Source organism: Pleurodeles waltl, chromosome 12 (assembly GCF_031143425.1).
Source record: "Pleurodeles waltl isolate 20211129_DDA chromosome 12, aPleWal1.hap1.20221129, whole genome shotgun sequence".
NCBI classification, from domain to species: Eukaryota; Metazoa; Chordata; class Amphibia; order Caudata; family Salamandridae; genus Pleurodeles; species Pleurodeles waltl.
Genome location: NC_090451.1, coordinates 79460455 through 79486030, shown reverse-complemented (window position 1 = coordinate 79486030; position 25576 = coordinate 79460455). Strand labels below are relative to the sequence as shown.

At 44.4% G+C, this 25576-nt stretch overlaps 1 protein-coding gene across 4 annotated transcripts in view; it reads right to left on the bottom strand.

Moving 5' to 3' along the window:
• The window catches only part of CSNK1G2 (casein kinase 1 gamma 2), a 153653-nt gene that overhangs the window by 97739 nt on the left and 30338 nt on the right, over positions 1-25576 (bottom strand). For 2 of the 4 annotated variants that reach the window (XM_069217383.1, XM_069217384.1), the window contains one exon: positions 6631-7108. In XM_069217383.1, coding sequence (XP_069073484.1) covers positions 6631-6817 — 187 coding nt within the window. In that variant the 5' untranslated portion in view covers positions 6818-7108. Of the gene's footprint in view, positions 1-6630; positions 7109-9408; positions 9963-11989; positions 12041-25576 lie in introns of those variants that run through there. The other 2 variants (XM_069217386.1, XM_069217385.1) reach the window with 2 other exon arrangements.

The window sequence follows — 25576 nt, the reverse complement described above, 5'->3', positions numbered from 1 at the left end:
ATGGAACAAGTGTGTGGATACTGATTAACTCCTTAAAAATATCTGTATGACGTATATCATTAGTTACACATTTTATGTATCCTTTGATGTATGAGTATAAATATCACTGTTAAACGCTTTATGTCAGCACACTTTACTTCGGGCCTGGGATGCCAGTGGTAAACCTGTCCTCTTTGCTGCAGCAAAAATAAACAGACCTTTGGTCATTGATTTTTCACTCCGGCTCTCCGTGTCAAAACTCCTTTGTAAATGCATTTGTAAGTATCTGCAAATATGTGCATTTGACAAGGGCAGTGGCTGGGATTCCATTCACCTGTAGGTGGTGGAAGTGTCTACTTCCCTCTGGAATCTCCAACTCACCTGTTGGGCCCTTTTTCCAGTTGAAGGCTATGAAGACCTCCTCATCTGAGGAGTCATCTCCAATGGCTACACTGGTTACCCCTGGGATTTTGCTAGGGGGTTTGTTTTTTGGACAAGAAGTGTCCTTGGTGTGGTGCCCTGTCTGTTTACAGTTATGGCACCATGCCTTAGTGGCATCCCAGCTCTTACCCTGGTACCCACCTTTGTTTTGGGTTGTGTCTCCGGGCCCACCCACCTGGTCTGGTTTTTGGGGGCCTACAGGGGACTCTTTTTCTTTGTTTCTAGTGTCACTTACTTTCTCCTGGGGAGGCTTTGTAACCCCTTTCTTTTGGTCACCCCCAGTGGAAGTTTTGGTTACCCTAGTCTTGACCCAGTGGTCTGCCTTCTTTCCCAATTCTTGGGGAGAAATTGGACCTAGGTCTACCAGATACTGATGCAACTTTTCATTGAAGCAGTTACTTAAAATGTGTTCTTTCATAAACAAATTATAAAGCCCAACATAGTCATACACTTCATTTCCAGTTACCCAACCATCCAGTGTTTTCACTGAGTAGTCTACAAAATCAACCCAGGTCTGGCTCGAGGATTTTTGAGCCCCCCTGAACCTAATTCTATACTCCTCAGTGGAGAATCCAAAGCCCTCAATCAGGGTACCCTTCATGAGGTCATAAGATTCTGCATCTTTTTTAGAGAGTGTGAGGAGTCTATCCCTACACTTTCCTGTGAACATTTCCCAAAGGAGAGCACCCCAGTGAGATTTGTTCACTTTTCTGGTTTCACAAGCCCTCTCAAAAGCTGTGAACCATTTGGTGATGTCATCACCATCTTCATATTTTGTTACAATCCCTTTGGGGATTTTCAACATGTCAGGAGAATCTCTGACCCTATTTATGTTGCTGCCACCATTGATGGGTCCTAGGCCCATCTCTTGTCTTTCCCTTTCTATGGCTAGGATCTGTCTTTCCAAAGCCAATCTTTTGGCCAACCTGGCTAACTGGATGTCCTCTTCACTGGAGTTATCCTCAGTGATTTCAGAGTTGTTGGTCCCTCCTGTGAGGGAACCAGCATCTCTGACTATTATTTGTGGAGTCAGGGCTTGAGAAGCCCTGTTCTCCCTAGATAGGACTGGTGGGGGGGAATCACCCTCCAAGTCACTGTCATCATCCTCTGTGTTGCCATCCTCAGAGGGGTTGGCTCTTTCAAACTCTGCCAACAGCTCCTGGAGCTGTAGTTTGGAAGGTCTGGAGCCCATTGCTATTTTCTTTAGTTTACAGAGTGACCTTAGCTCTCTCATCTGTAGATGGAGGTAAGGTGTGGTGTCGAGTTCCACCACATTCACATCTGTATTAGACATTATGCTTCTAAAAGTTGGAATACTTTTTAAGAAACTAAAACTAGTTCTAGAATCTAATTCAAACTTTTACCAAACTTTTAAACTCTAAAAGAAAATGCTAACAGGGACTAACACAAGGCCCTAGCAGGACTTTTAAGAATTTAGAAAACTTTTCAAATTGCAAAAATCAATTTCTAATGACAATTTTGGAATTTGTCGTGTGATCAGGTATTGGCTGAGAAGTCCAGCAAATGCAAAGTCTTGTACCCCACCGCTGATCCACCAATGTAGGAAGTTGGCTCTGTATGTGCTATTTCAAAGTAAGGAATAGCATGCACAGAGTCCAAGGGTTCCCCTTAGAGGTAAAATAGTGGTAAAAAGAGATAATACTAATGCTCTATTTTGTGGTAGTGTGGTCGAGCAGTAGGCTTATCCAAGGAGTAGTGTTAAGCATTTGTTGTACATACACATAGACAATAAATGAGGTACACACACTCAGAGACAAATCCAGCCAATAGGTTTTGTATAGAAAAATATCTTTTCTTAGTTTATTTTAAGAACCACAGGTTCAAATTTAACATGTAATATCTTGTTTGAAAGGTATTGCAGGTAAGTACATTAGGAACTTTGAATCATTTCAATTGCATGTATACTTTTCAAGTTATTCACAAATAGCTATTTTAAAAGTGGACAGTGCAATTTTCACAGTTCCTGGGGGAGGTAAGTTCTTGTTAGTTTTACCAGGTAAGTAAGACACTTACAGGGTTCAGTCCTTGGTCCAAGGTAGCCCACCGTTGGGGGTTCAGAGCAACCCCAAAGTTACCACACCAGCAGCTCAGGGCCGGTCAGGTGCAGAGTTCAAAGTGGTGCCCAAAACGCATAGGCTTCAATGGAGAGAAGGGGGTACCCCGGTTCCAGTCTGCCAGCAGGTAAGTACCCGCGTCTTCGGAGGGCAGACCAGGGGGGTTTTGTAGGGCACCGGGGGGGACACAAGCCCACACAGAAATTTCACCCTCAGCGGCGCGGGGGCGGCCGGGTGCAGTGTTAGAACAAGCGTCGGGTTCGCAATGGAAGTCAATGAGAGATCAAGGGATCTCTTCAGCGCTGCAGGCAGGCAAGGGGGGGCTTCCTCAGGGAAACCTCCACTTGGGCAAGGGAGAGGGACTCCTGTGGGTCACTTCTGCAGTGAAAGTCCGGTCCTTCAGGTCCTGGGGGCTGCGGGTGCAGGGTCTTTTCCAGGCGTCGGGACTTAGGTTTCAGAGAGTCGCGGTCAGGGGAAGCCTCGGGATTCCCTCTGCAGGCGGCACTGTGGGGGCTCAGGGGGGACAGGTTTTGGTACTCGCAGTCGTAGAGTAGTCCGGGGGTCCTCCCTGAGGTGTGGGTTCTCCACCAGCCGAGTCGGGGTCGCCGGGTGCAGTGTTGCAAGTCTCACGCTTCTTGCGGGGAGATTGCAGGGTTCTTTAAAGCTGCTCCTTTGGATAAAGTTGCAGTCTTTTTGGAGCAGGTCCGCTGTCCTCGGGAGTTTCTTGTCGTCGTCGTCGAAGCAGGGCAGTCCTCAGAGGATTCAGAGGTCGCTGGTCCCTTTGGAAGGCGTCGCTGGAGCAGAGTTCTTTGGAAGGCAGGAGACTGGCCGGTGAGTTTCTGGAGCCAAGGCAGTTGTTGTCTTCTGGTCTTCCTCTGCAGGGGTTTTCAGCTAGGCAGTCCTTCTTGTTGTTGTTGCAGGAATCTAATTTCTAGGTTCAGGGAGAGCCCTTAAATACTAAATTTAAGGGCGTGTTTAGGTCTGGGGGGTTAGTAGCCAATGGCTACTAGCCCTGAGGGTGGGTACACCCTCTTTGTGCCTCCTCCCAAGGGGAGGGGGTCACATTCCTATCCCTATTGGGGGAATCCTCCTTCTACAAGATGGAGGATTTCTAAAAGTCAGAGTCACCTCAGCTCAGGACACCTTAGGGGCTGTCCTGACTGGCCAGTGACTCCTCCTTGTTTTTCTCATTATCTCTCCTGGACTTGCCGCCAAAAGTGGGGGCTGGGTCCAGGAGGCGGGCATCTCCACTAGCTGGAGTGCCCTGGGGCATTGTAACACGAAGCTTGAGCCTTTGAAGCTCACTGCTAGGTGTTACAGTTCCTGCAGGGGGGAGGTGTGAAGCACCTCCACCCAGAGCAGGCTTTGTTTCGGTCCTCAGAGAGCACAAAGGCTCTCACCGCATGAGGTCAGACACTCGTCTCTCAGCAGCAGGCTGGCACAGACCAGTCAGTCCTGCACTGAACAATTGGGTAAAATACAGGGGGTATCTCTAAGATGCCCTCTGTGTGCATTTTTTAATAAATCCAACACTGGCATCAGTGTGGGTTTATTATTCTGAGAAGTTTGATACTAAACTTCCCAGTATTCAGTGTAGCCATTATGGAGCTGTGGAGTTCGTTTTTGACAGACTCCCAGCCCATATACTCTTATGGCTACCCTGCACTTACAATGTCTAAGGTTTTGCTTAGACACTGTAGGGGCATAGTGCTCATGCACATATGCCCTCACCTGTGGTATAGTGCACCCTGCCTTAGGGCTGTAAGGCCTACTAGAGGGGTGACTTACCTAGGCCACAGGCAGTGGGAGGTTGGCATGGCACCCTGAGGGGAGTGCCATGTCGACTTAGTCATTTTCTCCCCATCAGCACACACAAGCTGGCAAGCAGTGTGTCTGTGCTGAGTGAGGGGTCCCTAGGGTGGCATAAGACATGCTGCAGCCCTTAGAGACCTTCCCTGGCATCAGGGCCCTTGGTACCAGGGGTACCAGTTACAAGGGACTTACCTAGGTGCCAGGGTTGTGCCAATTGTGGAAACAATGGTACATTTTAGGTGAAAGAACACTGGTGCTGGGGCCTGGTTAGCAGGGTCCCAGCACACTTCTCAGTCAAGTCAGTATCAGGCAAAAAGTGGGGGGTAACTGCAACAGGGAGCCATTTCTTTACAGACATTGAATGGTGGGAGGGGTTATTATTTTGGGGTCCCCTACTAACACAATGTAGGGACTCAGAGATGACCTAGACACAAAGATCAAGTCGTGGTTAATGTATGGTAGGTGGCCCCATTGTCCCAGGACCACCACAGGCTGAATTATGAGCAAAAATGTTTTGTAACAAAAGTAATGCCCTGCAAAGCATTGTGGCATTACGGGTGAGTTTCCCGAGTGCAGTGAATATTGTAGTATCAGCTCTCCCACTGTGCTGGGAGAGCCACTTTTGCTTTGAGGAGTTTTGTTTTACATAAAGCATTTACCAATTTCAGGTGTTTTAAGGGAAGAGCCATAAGAAATTACTCTGATGAGGTAACTGTTAACAATGTGACCAGTGTCCAATGCCTACAATCCAGTTTGCGCTGTTGTGCCTGTTCGCGCCTTGAGAGCCACGGCCGCCATGCAGCACGAAGGAGAGAGACAATAAAAAAATCAGTTTGTCCAGGCTGCAGCATATCGGCAATTGTGCAATAATCCATGTAACAGGGGCAGTCTGAAAGGCGTGACAAAAACAGCCTCAAGACAGGACAAACCAAGCATTTACCAATGACATCAAGTGATTTTTGAAAGGCAAGCCCACGAACGAGTGAAAGTGATGGGTGTGACATTGGCGTGGTTAAAAGCCCACAATATTTACAACAGGTCAAAGGCTCTTGGGTGCTCAACCTAAAAATGGGTGTGAAAAGATTACTGCTAGAAACTGTTGTACTCCAAAAGCAAGCTGCGACAGTAGTAACACACTAGATACTGCAAATTCTCTGTAGATTTTTTTTATTGAATAAAGAGCCGACACTGCCAGAAGCAGATTTTTATGTAAGCTCCACAAAGAAGAGGGACTCACACCCTGCTTAAACCACTGTTGTGGCCAGTCGCACCGGAGCAAATGAACACATCAGATCACACCACTGTCACGCAAGCAAGCATGCGGGGAGTTGTTGAAGCATCTATAAAGGTCATAGTAGGTAAACAAATACCACACTTTTCCCCAATGTGTGATAAGAATGACAGAATGGAGTATAAACGGATTATTTCATGTAATACCCTCAAGGTATTCCAGGCACCAACCAAACACCTTTGAGGTATAACGGGTAAAGGTTGGCATGCTTAGAGAGCAGGCCAGCTAACAGGCTGGGAGATGGGTAGAGACATCAGACTGTATGTCAAACAAAGGTGCAAATGCACAGCTGTAAGAAATGGACCTCACTGCCTGGTTCTAAGTCTCAAGGGAGAGGCACCAACTTGTGCGAGAGACACTGATGAAAAACAAAGTAACCTTAGGGGATGCTACCTTGAGGAGTAAAAGCACACTCATGACAGTATAAAAAAACAAAATAAAAAAAACAAACAACAGCAAGCATTTGCAATGCAAAAGGTCTCGCATTTCGTTGAGTTAGAGCTATTAACGCTGTAAACTCCTAACCAGACTTTTCTTGCCACATTAAATGGGGGGGGAGAACGAATGCGATCGCGCTGTGTATAACACAGCACGATTGCATTGTGAAATAAAGAGAAAAAGTAGTCCAGAAATCATATGGAAAATATTGAGCCTCGTATGTTTCCAGTAGTTGGTCCGTTCGCTCGAGGAGGGCTAAGCACTGGAAAAGGCATGACGTATGCAGGCCTTACACTAATGAAAGTAAGCGGATTTTAAAAGGCAAGCCCACTAACCTATGTAAAGGACTAACATGACATAGGCGTGGTTAGAAGCTCCAAGAGATTACATCAGGGGATGGAGCGATTTGCCCTCGCCCCCCCCCCAAAAAAAAAACACATGTGGTGTATACAACCAAACTTTCCGCTTGGCCAATGATGGTAAAACCTGCAAATAAAAAACAAATATCCTAAAACCTAGTAGTTTCTATTTATGGGCAACAGAGACAATATGTCTTAGAAGACCAATCCATATCACATGAACGAACGTACTCACCAAGACGGAGTTCCCCAAAGTTGCCACATCCAATCTTCTTCCCAACCCGAAAGTTGGGTCCCACCATCAAGACTCCAGAGTTGGTACCGGCGCTGCGATTTCCATGTGTGTTTCTTCCACCGCCTACCTTGGACATCCTTTTGCCTTCTTCCGTCTCCCCTTTCCCTCCTCTCTTATCAAAATCCATAAGTTTGTGGTACCCCGGCCTCTCCACGGTTACACCGCTGCCATGCAAAGCCCCCAATCCGGCGAAAATGGTGCCAACACAGAACTCAGGGTCACCCGCTAGTACACCATCACGGTGTGAAGAGGAGGGGAGGGCGGGATCGCCACCCACAAGCTCTCAGCTAGTGCAATGTCAGTGCTCCCAGATGCCAAGCCGCCAGTCCCATCGCCTGCTCCCCAGGGCTGCCCTTGGATGGAGAGCACATCTTTCGGAACTCCACTTCCTTCTGATGATAACCCTTCCTGATCCGACCTGAAGGACAGAAAAAGAACGAATCAATCAGAGAATAGACTAAGCAGTACAAAAAGACAATAAATGTGTCTTTTTTCAAATTTCTTAAAAATGTTTAAAAAGAACATGGAAGCAATGACAAAATGAATGTGGCATTTAACAAAAGCATTTGTGGAATTTCCAAAATCAACTTGGAGATCCAATGTGCTCTTTGCTTTCTTATCCAGTTTTCTTCCTGCTGAAATAGAAAGATCATCATTGTTGTCACACGTCTGTAAAAGTGAAGAAGAGATGACATGTTACAGTGTCCCAAAATAGAGGCAGTTCTTGTGCATTTGTCTCCTAATACGTATTAAGTGCTGTATATCCTACAATAACACCAGAACGTCAAAATGGCATCTCAGGTGGAGGCTGAAACTGTACTTTCTGGTGGTTCCTTGTAAGCAGGAAGTTTTTGCTACTTAAAGGTTCAAGTGGGTCTATGCTATGAAACAAGGCGGGTTGTTTTTCTTAAACAGCAGACGAAATCAGACAGACAGTTGAACTGAGTTTTTTTCAATTCAAGTAGCAGTGTGGAAACAGCTTTGCTTTCTTAAATGAGATTACTGCTGTCATCATCGAGGCACGCCCTACATAAGAAAAACACTTTCATGCATATAATTTGGATACAATTAGTATCAAGGTTCAAATTACAAGACATATCATTTTGGCTTTTTACCTACCGCAACTTCGCTGTAATAACCGCTATCAGAGAATTTTAGTCATGTCCCAATACAGCTTTAAAAACTTTTATCAGTATTAAGTTCTTTAACAGTGACATATAAAAATGTTATTTCAATTTTCTAAATGAAAGTAAAGCAGTTTAAAAGACTAAATGACAAACATACGAGTTCAGAATCCTTTGGAAAATGCGAGTGTCAGGAACAAAGTGTGTGAAACAAGGTCCACGTTTGCTAAATTTCATGGTCGTGGACTTATTTCAAAAAACGCGTTAACATAAAAGATACACTAAACAGAATGCAATCTTGCCTCCAGATTCATTTAAACATCAATCACATAATGACATCAGGCACTTGCTAACTACTGTGTCTTAAATGTGCAATACAGGAGCTGTACAAACGAGTACAACGATTTTTAATCCAGTACTGGCAATGTCAGGCTGTCTGTGAGAGTCACACTTGGTATAGAGCCAACACGGTCGTACAGCGAAGGATATAGTTGTAAAATAGTCCCTCGTGCAGTTTAATGTACACATTCAAGTGAAGGTAGAAGGATGCCCCCAAATAACATTAGGTAAAAGATGAATACTCCACTTAGCTGAACTAAAAAGCGACTGACAAGGTTTCAAACAAATGACTGAAAAAGACTTGTTGAATTAAGTCACTAGCTGAAAGGTGCAGCCAAAACTCACTTTATGTATATTAGAACAGAATTAAGATCCTTTTGCTTACCATAAATTATATTCCAAGGAAGGGGCAAAGTGGAACTCAAGGTAGGATTTTGCCACGGTCCTATTGTGATATTATCCAGTATGAATGCTATTGGCATACAGCACATATTTTGTGCCTAGTCAGCAAAAGCACGGCTATGTTTAGCCTGTTACCCAGTTCATGTAACAAATACAAATGAACACAAACTTTATAAAAGTTATCTCGGACTCATCTCAAATCTTGCAGACTAGCGTAGCCTCCCAAACCTGTTTTCCCAACTCTTCTCTTTTTCTACCTACTCATCCAACTAACAGGCGCACATGTCCCCTACTCACAGAAACACCTCACACCTTCCCTTTACTGATCCACTTCAAGTAATCTATCCTATTCAAAACAGCTAAACTGATGGACGAGATATCGCCAGCACAGCTAACTCGACAAGGAAAAACAAAGCATATTACTAATATACTATCCAATTAGCTCGAAGCTTGGGCTCTGGAGTAGCGTGCTACTGCCGCTAGGTGCTTCCACGCCTCGCCAGGGGTAGTAAGAGCAATATAAATACAATTACATCCAACATGGAGTAGCTTGCTGACCATGAGGACAAGCGCCTTAGTGCCCTACAAAGGGGGTAACGAGCACTGTATAAATGTTGCAATACAATATATGCAAATCCCCAAACTACACGTTCCTAGCCATACCAGCTGTAACATGCAGCTGCGTATATGTGGATTTGTTACTCAAACACAACAAAGCATCAAAACAGGCGTGAGATTGTCTGTTCTTGCACATGCGCCGCTGAGGCCCGGTTGTACTGAATGGTAAACATGGACGGTGATAAATTTCAAACACAACTTAAAGGCACAATCTGTGATGGTCGTGCATACTCACCAACACAGGCACGTACTCGCACATTCTCTCTGGCTGCAGTTCACACAGGCACTGGCTGCAAACCCCCTAGAACCGGTTATAATTAGTGGACGGCGGTTCACTTTTCCAGGAAGGCGCTGCGAGCTGCAGTTTCACTCAGAGAGAAGCCATAGGAGGCGTTCAACACTGACGCAGCGGCTTCCCAAACATTTATAATAAAAATAAATTAAAAAAAAAAAAAAAAACTCATGTCGATTTCCGCAGTTACAAAGACAAGTTCCTGCTTGTCTGGGAGACTTTTCTGCCCACCATTACCTTGCCCCACACATCCGTGTGTCTCGCACCGAGCAGGCAGGCATGGATGCCACCCAGCCTCGCCCGTGCCAGCTCGATGCCAAGGTGCAGCGGGAGACCCCCGCCCCGGTGTGAGCGGTGCCGCCCCCCGCCGGTGACGCCGGGGCCGCCAGGAAGCGCAGGCACGACTCATGGCTCCCTCCACCCACCCACCTCAGAAAAGAGGTAAATACACCTCCCTTCCACCGGCGCAGGCGGCCATGAATGCACCATCCAAAACTAGAAACTTCACACGCCGCGGGCTGGATAAACATACCAGCCACAGAACAGACCTCGCATTTACCAGCGGCGGAGAATGGTTTACAAGCGGAGGCACAACAGAGGCATTGTGAGAAGAACGCAAACCCTGAAACAGCTGGCGAGCCGAGCCCCCGCTAAAGCCATGCGTGACACACAACACCTCCCATTTCCACCAGCCGACAGAACCACGCTGTACCCACCAAGCAGAGGCGTCGGGACAGTTTGTTACCCAGCCGCCCCAAAATGGAACGTATCTGTAAAAACCACCACCCCCACCCCATCTTCCATTCACGTCAGGCTTAAACGAGTCCAAGATGCCCACTGCACGTTCGGGGAGCCCCTCAAATCACAAACACGACACACCACCCCTTTCTAAATGCACCACTCTAAAAACCCTCATAGTCTGGCAAACAACCAGAACAAAATAACTAGCCTTTTATTTGTCCACTAGAAGCGCTTTAGGGCCTTATCAGAAGACTGCGATGTTATTAAAATACAATAAACTGCTATTCGGAGGTCCTGCCATACCAGAGGTACCATGAGCAGGTTTCACTTCAATACCCTGTTAAAGGAAGGCTGCTGAAAGAGAGCGAAGCCAAACCTGTAACCAGGGTATCCAGTCCCAACATTAGGACTAGGACGAGCATCGCACCCAGTGTGTTGGGCTTCCATCACAGTAATGCATTCTGGGTGTTGTAGTCTTAACTTGCTTCTTTTTTAGACTAGCTCACGTGAAGTCAACGATTTGTAGGTGCAAATTTCAGGAGCGAAGACAGTCTATAACGACAATGAGCGCGGAGGTCCCCTCAATACCGAAAGAGCAAGACCATACTGAAGCAAGTAAACGCAGACAGCCACTTAAGGACTCCCACACTATAAACAATCTAGACTTCCTTAGTCCACAGGACAATGCCCACAAAGAAGCAGTCTCCATTTAGGTCACTGTCAAAACACTATCAACGGAGCACGTACAGCCATGGGCAGAACGAACATGTAAACAATATAGATGCTAGCATGTGTATCTCTATCAAAATATTGCTAATGTGCAAAGAAATCCGGGTTATGGTATCAGTTTTGCCTGTAAAACATCGCTAACATCGGCCAGAGCGATAGGAACCGATCTTGGAGGGTAAGAGATACCATATGGGTCTCATCCTGGCCCCAATAAACAAGGACTTGATTAATCATATTCTAAGGAGCGCTAAGCTATTACTCGATGTGGATACTAAAAATAAAGATATTTCAAGGGAACCCCAGCTTCCCTTTAAGATAGGGTACCCTAGGTATGGTAAAAGGTTTTGGCAGGTGATAATAGGAACTGATACCCTCACACCGATTGGTTTTGACGTGTTTCAGCCTTCCAAATTGGTCTCTCTGGGTCCAGGGCATTCATCAGGACTGTTAAATCACTTGGTTCCAAGTTATTGCCGCGTCCTGTCTGTGTCAGTGGGGGAATATCAACGGACAACACATCACATATAAACCTTCAGGCTTACTTTGCCTCAGATAATGCACATACTAGTGCCCTAGTATTTCTCTAGGTACTGTCTCTTTGAAAACCACGGAGAACGTGTCCTTGTCACACTAATGCAAGGGTACCATGTTGTCGTGCCACCTATTTGGGCACCACTGTATTCCTACATGCAATGTAAAAGGGAAAATGTGAAGTCCCTGGGATAGTTTTATATTTTAGGACACCATAAAGCATCAAAGTCAAAAGCTGAGGCAGTAGACGGGTATGGGATACCTTTTGAGTTGTCTTGTAAACAATTTACATACTGGCATAAGCACCGACACTGAAAAACAGAAAAAAACTATGTGACGGCACGAACGCGGTGATCAAAATATGCAAACAAGAAATGGTACAGTCGGGCATGACATCTAGCAGTCAGGTCGGGCAAGACATAAGCACACAAACTTACAATCACACATCCAATCTAAGTAGGGATAGAGGTAGTGACGTGGGAGCATATCCACGGAAAGGCTACTATCATAAAACCTGTCTTACGTGTTTGGTAACATACTGCCAAGAAAACTTCACCGGCTGTTGTTCACATTGCGGCGCTGAGTAAAGATAAAAACATTCTCAAAATACAAGGAGCCATGGTGCTGTTCTACAAACTGTTAAAAGTATCAACATGCGACCAGTCTAGGCCGGGGCCGGGACATGGACACTGCCAACATACCCCCAGAATGCAACCAGTTATGGCGCAGCGGATGTCTGGGCATAGCTATGCATAGGCGGACTGGACGGGTTTTGCTTCCGGGTGGCAGAGGCCCCGCGTGTTGATGGACGGGCCTCGTTAGCACGGATACATGGACACTGCCAACCTATCCCCAGAATGCAACCAACTATGGCGCAGCGGATATGCATACATTCGTTTGGGTACTGCGCGGAGGGCAGTGAGTCAACAGTGGGGAGGCTTGGGTCATGGCGGACTGGACGGGTTTTGCTTCCGGGTGGCAGAGGGCGCGTGGCCCGGCGTGTTGATGGACGGGCCTCGTTAGCCCCGCAGACCCTTCATCACAAGAGACTCCTGGGAACGGTGACGTGAGCAGGGGGGGTCCGGTGACGTCATGGCCTCACCTGACGAGGGCGCACAGGCGGACATTTTGCGGAGTGCGGGAAGGACAGGCGGTTGGGGCTGGCACGGGAGCCCTGAGCCCGCCCAGCTAAAAACATCCCGGCTCCTCCGGAGGGCAGGGTGCCTCCCTCCGGCTGCCAGCCATTAACCGGGGGCCGCGGGCCAGCACACGGTAATTTCAAAACCACAACAGCTCTGTTTTCGGGGCCAACACCCTTCCCCCGCGCCGCAGGGCGCCGGATCCAGGGGCAGGCGGTGCCAGCGCTCAGTTAAAGGTCGGCTTGGAAATGAAGGAGGCAAAGAACCGGGCCCACCCGGCAGGTCTGCTAAATCAGCGTTTATTGAAGAAAAGAAAAAAAAAGAATACTTTTCGGAACTTAAGCAGACTCAAAAGAAGCCTCAGGCCGCCGATTTGATTTGTACCTCTCTAGGGCGGGACATGTGAAAATAAAGACCTGTAACACGACGAGGGACTCTTCAGTTTGAAAAAAATAGGTAACTCACCTGAACAGCTTTTAGGAGACTCAACTATGGTTTGGAAATAAATAGAAGGCAAAAAACGGAGGGATTACGTACGGGCTTAATAAATAAATAATGTAACTTAATTTGATGGTCCTACTTTGGCATCTGATGGCTCTAGTAGCAACCACAAACTATTTGCCATCAGAGCTCATGCTGTATAGTCACTAGAATCGCTCGATGGCATTACATGAGCATAATACTGAACACCTTGTATATGCACTGTACACAACTTCAGCCAGGATAATCTGCTTCGCGCTACACGCTGTACTGTGTTTCAGAAAAGGAGCCTTTTTTTGCATGGGCCTAAAATGCATTTAAAAAAAAAAAATACTGGCAAAGATAAAAGGTATGGCCTTGGGAAGGTGGGGCCATGTTTATGTTTTCCATTTCAGGCACATGCCTCAAAAAGAAAGAGGAAAAAAAGAAAGCATGCTGCTGCCTAAATGAGTCAGCCATTTGCCCGCAATAAAAATAAACGGTGGGTATAATTTTAATACATTAGTAAAGATACTTTCTAGCAGGAATGTTAACTCAGAACAGGTATAGACATTTTTCGTTAACGCGTATCACAGTCTAGTATGAGTCTTGTTGATTAAAAAAAAAAAAACACACACTATTGGCTTTGAGATCCTCAAACCTCAGGAGCATAGTTTAAACACACACGGATGTTAAACCAAACAAAACAAATATTTACAAAGTAAAGTTTTGGAACCCCAGCCTTGACACTTAAGTGAACAACTTTTTAACAGGATGTGCATATGTTATCAAGCTAAATGGTGCAAATTATAGCTCAAAAGTGCAAATGGCTAAATTGCGCTGACCTCTTGCCCCATTTTGTAATCAGAGGCATAGGCAAATTGCGATTAACATTTTTCAAATCTGAACAGACTTGTGGATGAAGATGGGTGACCTAAAGACCCTGTGTGTGCACAATATGTATAAATGGTGTGTATAAATATATGTGTGTGTGTATGTGTATATATATATATATATATATATATACACACACACACACACACACACATATACACACACACACACACATACACACACACGCATATATACACACACACAAACATACACACACACAAACATACACACACACAATTCACTACAAAAAGGAAAGGTTGCCAGGGACGATACAGTTACGTACTAAATATAGTTGCACAAAACCAGATAAATTCAGGTGATAAAGTTAGCAGCCCTAACTATAACTTACGCCCCGGCATTTCCAATGCTTATCACCTCACATATTACGTCACTCATGACATGGTCCGTGACATCACTGATGAGATCATCTAGACTGTGTAAAACTGTAAAAGATGTTTACAAGAGTTAAAAGCTAGATACAATGGTATTGTACAAGTTAAATTAGTAATCTTACAGAGCTAGTGATCACTGATAGTATTTGTAATATTCACAGCCTCAGTGGGTGTGTGAGTGTGAGGATTTGTGGTTGAGTGGTTGTGTAATAGCATCAACAGTTGCATGACTCATTGCGTTCCTAGATGTTTTACTGAGTGAATGGGTTCCTGTGTAGCTGTATGCGTAAAGAAGTCAATGTGTGAGTAGCTTTATGTGTGAGTGTTTTTCTCAGTATCTGTAGTGGTAAGTGAGTGTCAGAGTTTCTATACTTGAGTGAGTGGCCCAGAGTGAGTTAGAGGCTGTCTCAGTATCTGTATGGGTTACTTAGTGGGTGTGTTTAACGGTATGCGTGAGTGTGTCAGTGAATGTCAATCATGGGCGAGTGGGTACTTGGTTCTATGACTAAAGGAGAGTGTATATGCGTTAGTAACTATAAAAGTAAGTTAGTGTGTGTGTGAGTAACTGTGTTGGTGAGTGAGTGGTTGTTTTATTTGTTGTACAGGTGAGTGGGTTTATAGCTAGTTGTACGGGTGAATGGCAATGTGCTGCTGAAAGTATTCATGAGTAATTTGGTGTGTAAGTGTATAAGCGGGTGAGTTAGTGGCTGTTTACAAGAATATTTAAGCTGTGTTGGTGGGTGTGTGGCTTTGTGAGTGCTTTTATGCTTCTATAACTCACTATTACAGTAACTGCATGGTACAATAAATGGTTGCATGACTGGCTATATGAGTATGGTAGTAGTGTGTGTGTGTGCATTTTCAAATATTTTGTGTGTAGTTTAATGGGTGTGTTTAAAAGTATGTCAGTAGTTGTGAGAGTGCAAGTGGGTGTATGAGGGGTTTGAATGGGCATCTGAGTGGGGTGAGAGTCTGTAGGTGGATGTCATTTGAGATGTCATGAATTATGACATTAGTGAAGTCACTGACCATGTCATAAGTGACGTAATGTGTGAGGTGATAAGCAGGTAACTGCGGGGGCGTACGTTACACTTAAGGCTGCTAACTATAACTGCTGCATTTTTCTGGTTTTGTGAGACTAAATTCGGTACCCAACTATGGCGTCCCTGTAACTTTTGCTTCTTGCAGTGAGTTTCTTAGTTTTTAAAATTATTTTTCCTCCCTACAGTGTCCCTGTAATTTTTGGGTTTTGCAGTGAATTTCTAAGTTTTTTTTTTTTTTAAATGAAGAGGAAGACTGTCCATAGGGCCTGGGGTACGACCAGGCTTTGTAGCAACTATATGCATTATTTGTATTCTAACTGGAAAAATGGAACTAGATAGTTTTAAGTTGTGACAAAAATAAAAGCAAAAGTAATAAAAAAATAATAAAAAAAAAAGCAGGCAAAAGTGGATCCTGCAATTTTGTTTATAAGGCTACTTCCGGTGTATACAGGCCTCTCTTTTTGATATTGGTATTAGGGTGCACCTACATATTAGCTACCCTATAATTGTTTTACCTTCAAATTTGTAATTTTATGTTTCGTTCAGAACCGTGGATCCGTGAAGGGAACTGCAGATCGGCCCAATGTCAGAAAGAAACCTTCACATTTCATTGGCTGCATTTGGACCAAGCCTTGTAGCCACACCCTACAGTACTCATTTCTAGATTAGAAAAGGCAGAAGTGACATCTAGTCTCTCTGTTTGTTTTGGGGGTTCTGAACTTTCTTAAAATGTCTAGTGCATCTTCTGAAGCACATTAAGAAGAATGGAAGCGGAGGAGAGCAGATCACCTCACAAGAAGCAAAGTGAAGTGTCCAGATACTTCACAATTCCTGCTGGAGATGAAAAAGTTTCACCAAAATCTGTCACATGCACCATCTGTGACAAACAACTCTCTAGATGCACCACCAAGAAATACTCACACAGCACCAGCTCAATGTAGAGCCACCTTCATACTATCCACAAAAGAATTTATAGGAGGGTGATGAGATACCGGGATGCTGGAGAAGGTATCTCATCTTCAGGTGCTGCATAAGGACAGGAAACATCTACCATCGCTGTCCCATCTGTATCCCAAGAAATAGGAGGCACACTAACTTACTGTGCAACTTGCCACGCCTTCCTTTCTACAAAGGTGTCATCTGTTGCAAAGTATTTCAATGCTGTTCGTAACTGGGTGTGAGAGGGAGCGTCTGGGTGTGAATGTCTGGGTGAGAGGTCTTGTCTGAGTGAGACTGGGTGTGAGACTGTAAGAGGATGTGTCTGGGTGTGAAAGGGTGAGAGAAGATGTATCTACGGATGAGAGTGCAGTGTGTCTGGGTGTGACGGTATGTCCAAGTGTCAATGTATATGCAAGTATTTGCAAGAGTGGGTGTGAGAGGGTGTGTCAGTGTGAGAGGGTTTTAAAGTGTGTGTCTGGGAGTGGCTGTGACAGTGTGTGGGCGTGTGTTTCTGGCTGCGAGATTGAATTTGAGTGTGTCTGGATGTGAGTGAGTGTGCCACAGTGGGTGCGAGTGTCTGGCTGTGATACTAGGTGTGAGTGTCTGTGTGTGTGTGTGTGTGCACACATATAAATATATACTTTTTTTTTTTTTTTTGAGATCCGCGGATCCACCTGCTGATTTACACTGGGAGCCACACTGAGCCCCGTGGGTGGATCTGCAGCTCTCGGGAAATAAAGAAAGAAAAATAAAAAAGAGGAGGGGGGGGGGAATTGTGGGCAGCCCATTCCCTACTGTTTTCACACATTTGTGTAAACATCATGGGGTCAGGGATCTTCTACCCTGATCCCAACCTATCTATTGCAGCCCACATTTCAGCATCGGGGACCACTTCAGCTGCCCTTTTGTTATATTTGGGAATGGTCCCGGGGCTTAAATGGGGGTTGCAATGGAAATAATCAGTCTGCAGTGGATCCAAGTCCCTAGATATCTATATTTTTTGCACTTTAAAATTTCCCAAGCCACTGAATGGATTTACACCGTATCACAAAAAGTGTGCTCGCTTAGCCAAGAGCTATCTTTCTTCCAAATTTGGTGTAATTCTGTACGGCGGTTTGGGCTGTAGTAGCGTTCAAAACCCTATAGAAAAATGAATGGGGAGTACATGTTTTGGAACCCTCCCCCCCACCACCACCCCCTGCTTGAGGGATCACCTTGAAACTTTCAAGACAGCAGTTGAACTCACTAAAATATAAGTTATTGGCAAAACAACAACAAAAAACACTCTTCCTATGGAAACTAGGTATATATATATATATATATATATATATAAAAAATACCATGAAGCTGGCGAAACAGCTATAGCTGTCTTCAAGTCAGCCACAATAAATGAAAGTCTAAAAAGTTCCATCACTCATCATTAATTTGCTTTTGAAGTGCTGCGATCTAAAACCAATGTAACCATAAGTACCACCAATTTTACCCCTTAAAATTCCTTCCACTTGTGTTTAAAATTAAGGAAAAGGACAGACCATTACAATGTATGGTAATCAGGAGAAATGGAAATGAATTTGGACTAAGTTGTACGCGTTTCAGGTAACGTAGTGAAGACTGCTTTGTATTAGCAATAACTTCATATACCAGATGACAGTTGGGAATGGAATCCTCAAAACTAGGGCAGGATGTTATTGACCCCAATTTTGCAACAAAGAGGTGAAAAGGACTACCCATTATTCACATAGGAATGGGGTAATAATGCAAGATTTACCCTATAGGGGATGTTTTACCCAAAGAATTGCTTAAGTGAGTACAATGCTACCAAACTCATTGCTCTCCAACATTCCTTTTTTCCCATTTATATTAAACCTTAAAAACAAAGTCTACTCAAACAGAGATTAAAGCATTCAAGGGAAAAAAAACATTTTAAATACGTTTTTTCAATTTTAATCTAATAATTAAAACATCATTAACAAAAGTTCACTCTTGAAAACGTATGTATTACCTTATATTCAGGGCACTTAGCCTGACAAAGCTGAGATATTAGCAATGCCTGTTTAATGTTATAGAAAGAAACAATGAAAAATAATCAGTAATTTTTATTGATTTTAGAGGCAGAGGCTGTTTTGAATTCAAGAGTTCATACTTAAAGACTACGTAATATCTTGAATGCCATGTTTAATGTTGGCTACTACAAACTGTCAATGCGTTTCACTTCCTTGCTGCTTTACAGGTAATTTTAGGGCAACGATCCAAAAACTGGGCAGTACTGCAAAGTAAAAAGTGGTAGTATTGCAGTTGTTATGCTGTATATGAAGAGTTGCTTCTTTGAAGCAGGAAAGAACTCGGCGCTGTGTGAGCAGCGGAGCAGTCAAAAGGTCAGCACAAGGAGGAACACCTATCAATAATAAATTCAATTAATCCGTGTAGTGATGCAGCCTCTAACAACCTCTAAAGTATAGCCTTAAACAGCAATTCAAAATACTCGAATTTCAGTGTGCTGCTTCCTGTAATATTTCACAAGGATTGTTGACCCACCAAATCTTTGGTCTAGATGCAGTGTGTGAAATAATGAGTTTGGAAGAGTGAATAGGATTCTTTGCTTAAATTACTATAAAGAGATGCAACAAAAGAAAAGGTGGAAAAAAATGTATATAGTAGCATTGTATTCATACAAGCAATTCTTTCTGTAAAAAAATCCCATGTGGAACATCTTTCGTTTAAATATAAATATATAGAACCTAAAAATGTCCACACAGTCCTGAATCATTAATTAGTAATAACAGCTGGATGATCTTAGAGCAGCACACTAGCTAAAAGCTACGGAGCAAACTGAGGAAAGTACTTTTGGGTAGCAATAACTGGCTGCCACAGTCGTAGTCACCTATTTAAGCAAGCATCAGCAAAGCCAACAGGTCTGGCATGCATGACTATTGCATGGCAAGCCCAGGCTATTTAAATCAAATATATATATATATATCCTGCTGCAGAAAAAATAAAAGATTGCTTTTTTACTCAATGCATCAATGAAATAAATGGCTTAACGTGCGATAATTCACTGTAATTCTGAGAAGTAAAATAGTTCCTTTTATACTGGAATGCAAGCTCTCCAGAAGGTGGAATGAAACATCATACAGAACGCGAGAAATAATTTCTCCTCTGTCAGTGGGTCAGGTACCCGCAATCAAACCAGACCTAAAACAAACCGAGGTTTTCACCCTTCTGAGCATATATACATGTGAGACACTTCACCCGTTGGCAAAGAGCCTCGACTGCTGCCTAAAGCAATAATGATGTGGATTAGGCAGGAAAGGCATCGTTTGTACGATTTCTATAGTCTAGGAAGCACAACTGCTTGTGAGTATTAGAGATTAGTACTCCTAACAGATCATTTCTATAGATTAGTACTCCTGACAGATCACTTCTCTGGTGTAACACAAACCTTCCAACGGTCCACACTCACAAAGTTACCCTACTGCAGAGTGGGCAACCAGCGAGGACATCCTTTGTCTGATAAACAAGACCTCCTTCCGCTCTAAGATGCTCGGGGTATCGACTGCATTCTCCCCTTGTTCTTTGCCATTTTCACAAAGTTGTCTTAGGTGATTTATTGTGCGGAGTGCTTTTTCACTGCAATTACATCTCAAAGGCCAATACGTTTTAATTTAAAAACTCGAGAGTTTATGCAATTCCCCACTAAAACTGAACTAAATCATATGGATTAAAAAAAAAACATCTTCATATTAATTCAAACAATGTCGCTATTACTAAATTCCCTGTTGAAGAACCATGTTACACCACTGCCCGCACAAAAGGGTACAAACAACTGCATATTCTGCTGGAACAACACAAACTATGCGGCTTTGCATTCTTCCTTGCACACATCAGACTGCGCCAAAACACAGGCAGACTCGTGCAAGAGGCCATTTGTCAGACTCCATTCCTGCTTCTTAACACTCGCCCCTCTTGGGACTGCGTATTTTCCTAGCTGGAGACCTTTCACACGTTTGGTAAAGCATTTGATAGCGCCAAGCAAAATCAATAAACAAGTTGGACAGCGGGTAAATAAAGCTCAATCTTCAAAACTAGCTGTTGGCTAAAAGAGAGGGTGTTGGGTGCAGCCGATTACTGGCACAGAATTTCAGTCAAAGTTGCAGAGACTGAACACAGCCCATGTGGGTGGAAAACCTCTGTGGTTTTAGTTGGGCTTGTGTAGTAATAGCGCTCTGTGCACGCAGATGACTCCTCCTTGCTTCATACACAGGCCTACCCACCTCCAAGGGATGGCAAGATGCATAATTGAGTGATAAGAGCAGCTGGCATCTCCCAAGGATAACAAGTAGGGTTGTTTTGGGTTCTTTCTCATGTTTCCACCAACTGCGCAAAACTGCAGAAGTTTGACAGCTTCAGCTGGCAGGCATGACCAATTCAGACCTGTAGAAAGGGCGGTGATTGTCTCCTGGGGGCACAGAATATGTCAACATAATAGAAGGGAAAGGCTGCACAGAATGACCACCGCATCGCCCTAGATTAATGCTGTGGCAGTGGGATTGGTCAAAAATGGCCTTTGTTTTTCAGGTTTTGCCCTGGTGGAAGACGAACAAAAGTGTTCACTGCTCGAGGAAACTCATTTTAGCTGTGATGCTGGGGTACGGTTCCCGGGTTATTATGGCACCCAAGACTCAGGGCCTCCTGCATTTGCCTTTCATGTAACAACCCAATGAGAGTATTGGTTCGCTTCAGCAGATTCCATTTGATTACCTACCGGCAGCATGAGACACCAGAAAACAAGTATTTGGAAAAAACAAACCCATGGACTGGAAATACTGGGTCCTTGATGACATGGAGTTATCTTGTAATCAGACTGCAGTGACGGCCAAGTGCTCCCATGGACTGTCTGCGGCGACATCAGTGTTCATATCATAGTTATTTTCTTGCAGATACTTGAAATCAATCAATCAGGAATTTGTAAAGCGCACTACTCACCCTTGAGGGTCTCAAAGCGCTGAAGCAGGGAGTGGGGGGTTGTTGCTACTGCTCCAACAGCCAGGTCTTGAGAAGTTTCCGAGAAGGTAAGGAGGTCTTTGGGCTGACACGTGGGTGAGAAGAGTGTTCCACGTTATGGCGGCGAGGTGCAAGAATGATCTACCACCGGTTGTAGTTCTGAGGACACCTGGGATGGTTGCGAGGTCGGTGGAGCGGAGATGCTGGGTCGGGATGTAGAAGGAGAGCCGTCTGTTGAGGTATTCTGGTCCGGTGTTATGCAGTGCTTTGTGAGCGTGGGTGAGGAGTTTGAAGGGGATTCTCTTGTTGACGGGGAGCCAGTGCAGGTTTCTCAGGTGGTCTGTGATGTGGCAGGGGATGTCCAGGATGAGGCATGCAGAGGAGTTCTGGATGCGTTGCAGCCTCTTCTGGAGTTTGGCTGTGGTTCCTGCATAGAGGGCATTGCTGTAGTCCAGTTTGCTGCTTACGAGGGATTGGGTGACTATTCTTCTGGTTTCAGTAGGTATCCATTTGTAGATCTTTCAGAGCATTTGGAGAGTGTTGAAGCAGGAGGAGGAGATAGTGTTGAAGCAGGAGGAGGAGATGGGGTTTACTTGCTGGGTCATGGATAATGAGGAGTCCAAGATGAATCCTAGGTTGCGTGCATGGTCGGCGGAAGTCAGAGCAGCTCCAAGAGTGGCAGGCCACCAGGAGTCATCCCATACGGAGGGGGTGGAGCTGAAGATGAGAACTTCAGTCTTGTCGGAATTGAGTTTGAGGCAGCTGCTCTTCATCCATTTGGTGATGACCTTCATTCCTTCGTGGAGGTTGGTCTTGGCGGAGTCCTTATTGAGGGAGAGATCAGCTGGGTGTTGTTGGCGTATGAGAGGATGTTGAGGTTGTGGAATCAGGCGATGTTAGCGAGCGGGTCCATGTAGAAGAGGGTCAGGTTGAGGGACAAACCCTGGGGTATGCCGCAGATGATTTTGGTGGCCTCCGAGTTGAATGGGGGAGGCGGACTCTCTGGGTTCTACTGGTGAGATAGGAGGTGACCCAGTCCAGGGCTCTGTCGCGGATTCCAGCATTGCTGAGGCGTGAGCGTAGGGTGTGGTGGCAGACTGTGTCGAACGCAGCCAAGAGGTCCAAGAGGATGAGGGCCGTGGTTTCGCCGTTGTCCAGTAGGGTTCTGATGACGTCATGGTGGCGATTTTGGTACTGTGATTGCTGCAGAATCTGGATTGGGAAGGGTCCAGGGTGCAGTTCTCCTTGAGGAAGCGGGTTAGTTCTCTGTTGACAGCCTTCTCAATGACTTTTGCTCGGATGGGGAGCAGGGAGATAGGCCGGAAGTTCTTGAGGTCCTTTGGGTCCACCTTGGGTTTTTTGAGTAGGGAGTTGATCTTGGCATGTTTCGAGCTCTCTGGGAAGGTTGCGGACTCGAAGGAGAGGTTGATGATCTTCCGTAGTTGGGGTGCGTTGACGGAGCTTGCTTTGTTGAGGATGTTGTGAGGGCTGGGGTCAGATGGAGAGCCGGAGTGGATGGTGTTTATGATTTCGATGGTGTCGTGGTCGTTGACCCAGGAGAGCAGGAGGTTAGTCGGAGGTGAATCTGTGGTGTTGGTGGTTGCCAGGGGGGTGGGTGGTGCTGTGTGCTTAAGCGGTCGTGGATGAAGCAGTTTTTGGTACACAAGAAGGGGGTGGACCAGAGTTGAGGAATTGGCAGGCAGCCTCAACTACTTTTTGTACTGATATTGATAGCTCGTAGAGAAATTTGTCTAAGGTGGTCGTGGTTATCTAACTCTCGTACCACGGTTAGAGAATAGGTTAATATGCGTAATTGGATCAGAGAAGTGGGTTAAGATGCGAGAACCTTTCCTTGCATACGCTTTAGACTGATTGAATCTGCAAGTTGGGTGCCAGGGAATTTTAACAAGGGCTTGGTCCGGATTTCAGGGGCAAATCCAAAAGTTCAATTATAGACAAGGCTCAGCAATGTGTGTGTGTGTGTGTGTGGGGGGAGGTTCTCTGATTTCAGTGTTTCCCCAGTTGATGAGGTCTCGAATGATGAGGTTTTAACTCCCCAGAGGGTCAAGCTACGATTAGTGTTCTGTTACTACCTCTTGTACCTTACATGCATGGATGAGAACTTAAAAAAATATATATTATATATATATATATATATATATATATATATATATATAAATATAAAATAATAAAAGCAGAATTGTAAATATGGCTTAGATTAAAATCCACATTCCACAATGAACATAGAGGAAACTGAGGTGCAGGATACAGTGAAGAGCCTTTCTTGACTACCCACAGGATGTACAGGGACAAGTCAGGATTTTGCTTTTTTCACATACTTCCAACTCCAGATGTAGGAACCGCAAGTTCAAAAACCACCTCGAAGGCTAAAAATAGTTTTTAAAAAATGATATCTAAAAAAAAAAAAAAAATGTTAAAAGTAATGGTTACGTTTAGCTTGGCTTCCTTTCTTCCTTCTTGAGTAGATTGGACTACTTTCACTTTCATTAACTACCCAGTCAGACACCATGATACTACTGGCAACTCATTATTCCAAACTGACCTGACTACAAACAAACCCAAGAGCTTTAAACATCCATACCGCCTTTCTTTTCAAGTTTCCTTTGATCGCATTTCCAAGTAACTTAAGCCTTACTCCATCACCCACCTTCTAATCCATAACACAACTCAATCTAGTATAACCATGCATTGTTCTTTTATGCATGCTCACTTCTCTGGTCTGCAGTTCCATTCCATAAGATGCCCCAATACAGAATTGACAAAAGTTATACTCTTCGAAGTTTCGAACGAGTCAACCCATTTGTGCAGTACTGCTAAAAGACCACAAACTTTTCACCATGCTCCCACCCATCCTAATCGCTTGCTCGATTAACTTTCTATTGATACAACATACAATCCTTACGAACCAGTCTCATTTATTTCAAAAACTGAATCTCATTTGAGAGAAAATGTACTCCATTACCCAAACCTGGATTTCCTCTACTACTTCCCTTGAGAAAACATCAGTATGAAACTCCACAATGGCTCAAGTGTCAAGTGTTATGTAAACACTTAACCTCTTCCACCTTTAGTATTTGTCCCGACTCAACAGGAGAAATCTATAGACACTGAAGAAGGAAGGAAAAAAAAAAAAAAAAAATGGGGGGAAGGTTACAGGCAATTACGGACCCAACTACTGGATGACGGAAAGATGCACATCATGTGACTCAAGAAAGATTTATACTGCAAAACTATGTTTCTTTTGTTTTCAGCTCACCAAGGGAGTGTGCATGCATTTTCTTGCTCAGTTCTCCATATGTCCTTAGTTTCACATCCCCACCCCCTCCATGGCTGTTGGTCCCTGACCATATTCAGCTCATGCCCAGTCCCAAGCTTAACTTACTGTTGTGTTCTTTAAAGAAAAACAACAAAAAAAAAAAAATGTTTTTTAGAGAGCCAGGCAGCTGCAATTTGCTACCATGCTTTTTTTTTTTTAAATGTACTATATATTTTTGAGGTCGCGCCTAAGCAGCCCGGATATGCAGTCTCTTGACATGCTGTGATCTACTTCTGTGGGCTTTCATCATGCCCATCACTTTATTTCGTTCCTTGGCCTGCCTTTCAAAATTCCTTTGGTTTGTTATGTAAATGCTTTACGTTTGTCCTTTTTTGAGGCTGTTTTGTTACCGTATTGGAGACTGACCCTGTTACATAGATTGCCCATATAACTTAGTGTGCGCGCACTACTATTTTCTTTTGCCTGTCACCTTCACGCTTGTGGCTGTATGCTGTTTCATCCTCTGGTATCGTTCTGTTTTTCTTTGCGGTGTCTGCACCCAAATAAGGCTGCAAGCTGGGGGGGGATTTTTGTTTACATTTATATAGCACAAACTCGACTTGAAGATTTGAGCACTTTATAGGAGCAATTGTTAAATTTGCAGCCCCATTCCCAAATTCTTCCCAAGTTTAGCCGCTGAAAAATATACAAACTGGCACCTTTTGAATAGAAAAAAAAACCACAAGTGTATCCCTGAATGAGGCTCTCCCCGTCACAGCGGGAGAGCCAATACTATAATACTAAATGAACTCAAGAAACTCGCCCCATAATGCTTTGCAGGAAATTCCTTATCCAACACATTTTTGCTCATAACTCAGTCTGTGGTGGACCCAAAACAATGGGACCACCACTAAAACATTCAGCACAACATGCTCATTTGGTTCAGCTCATCTTCTGGGTCCCCAC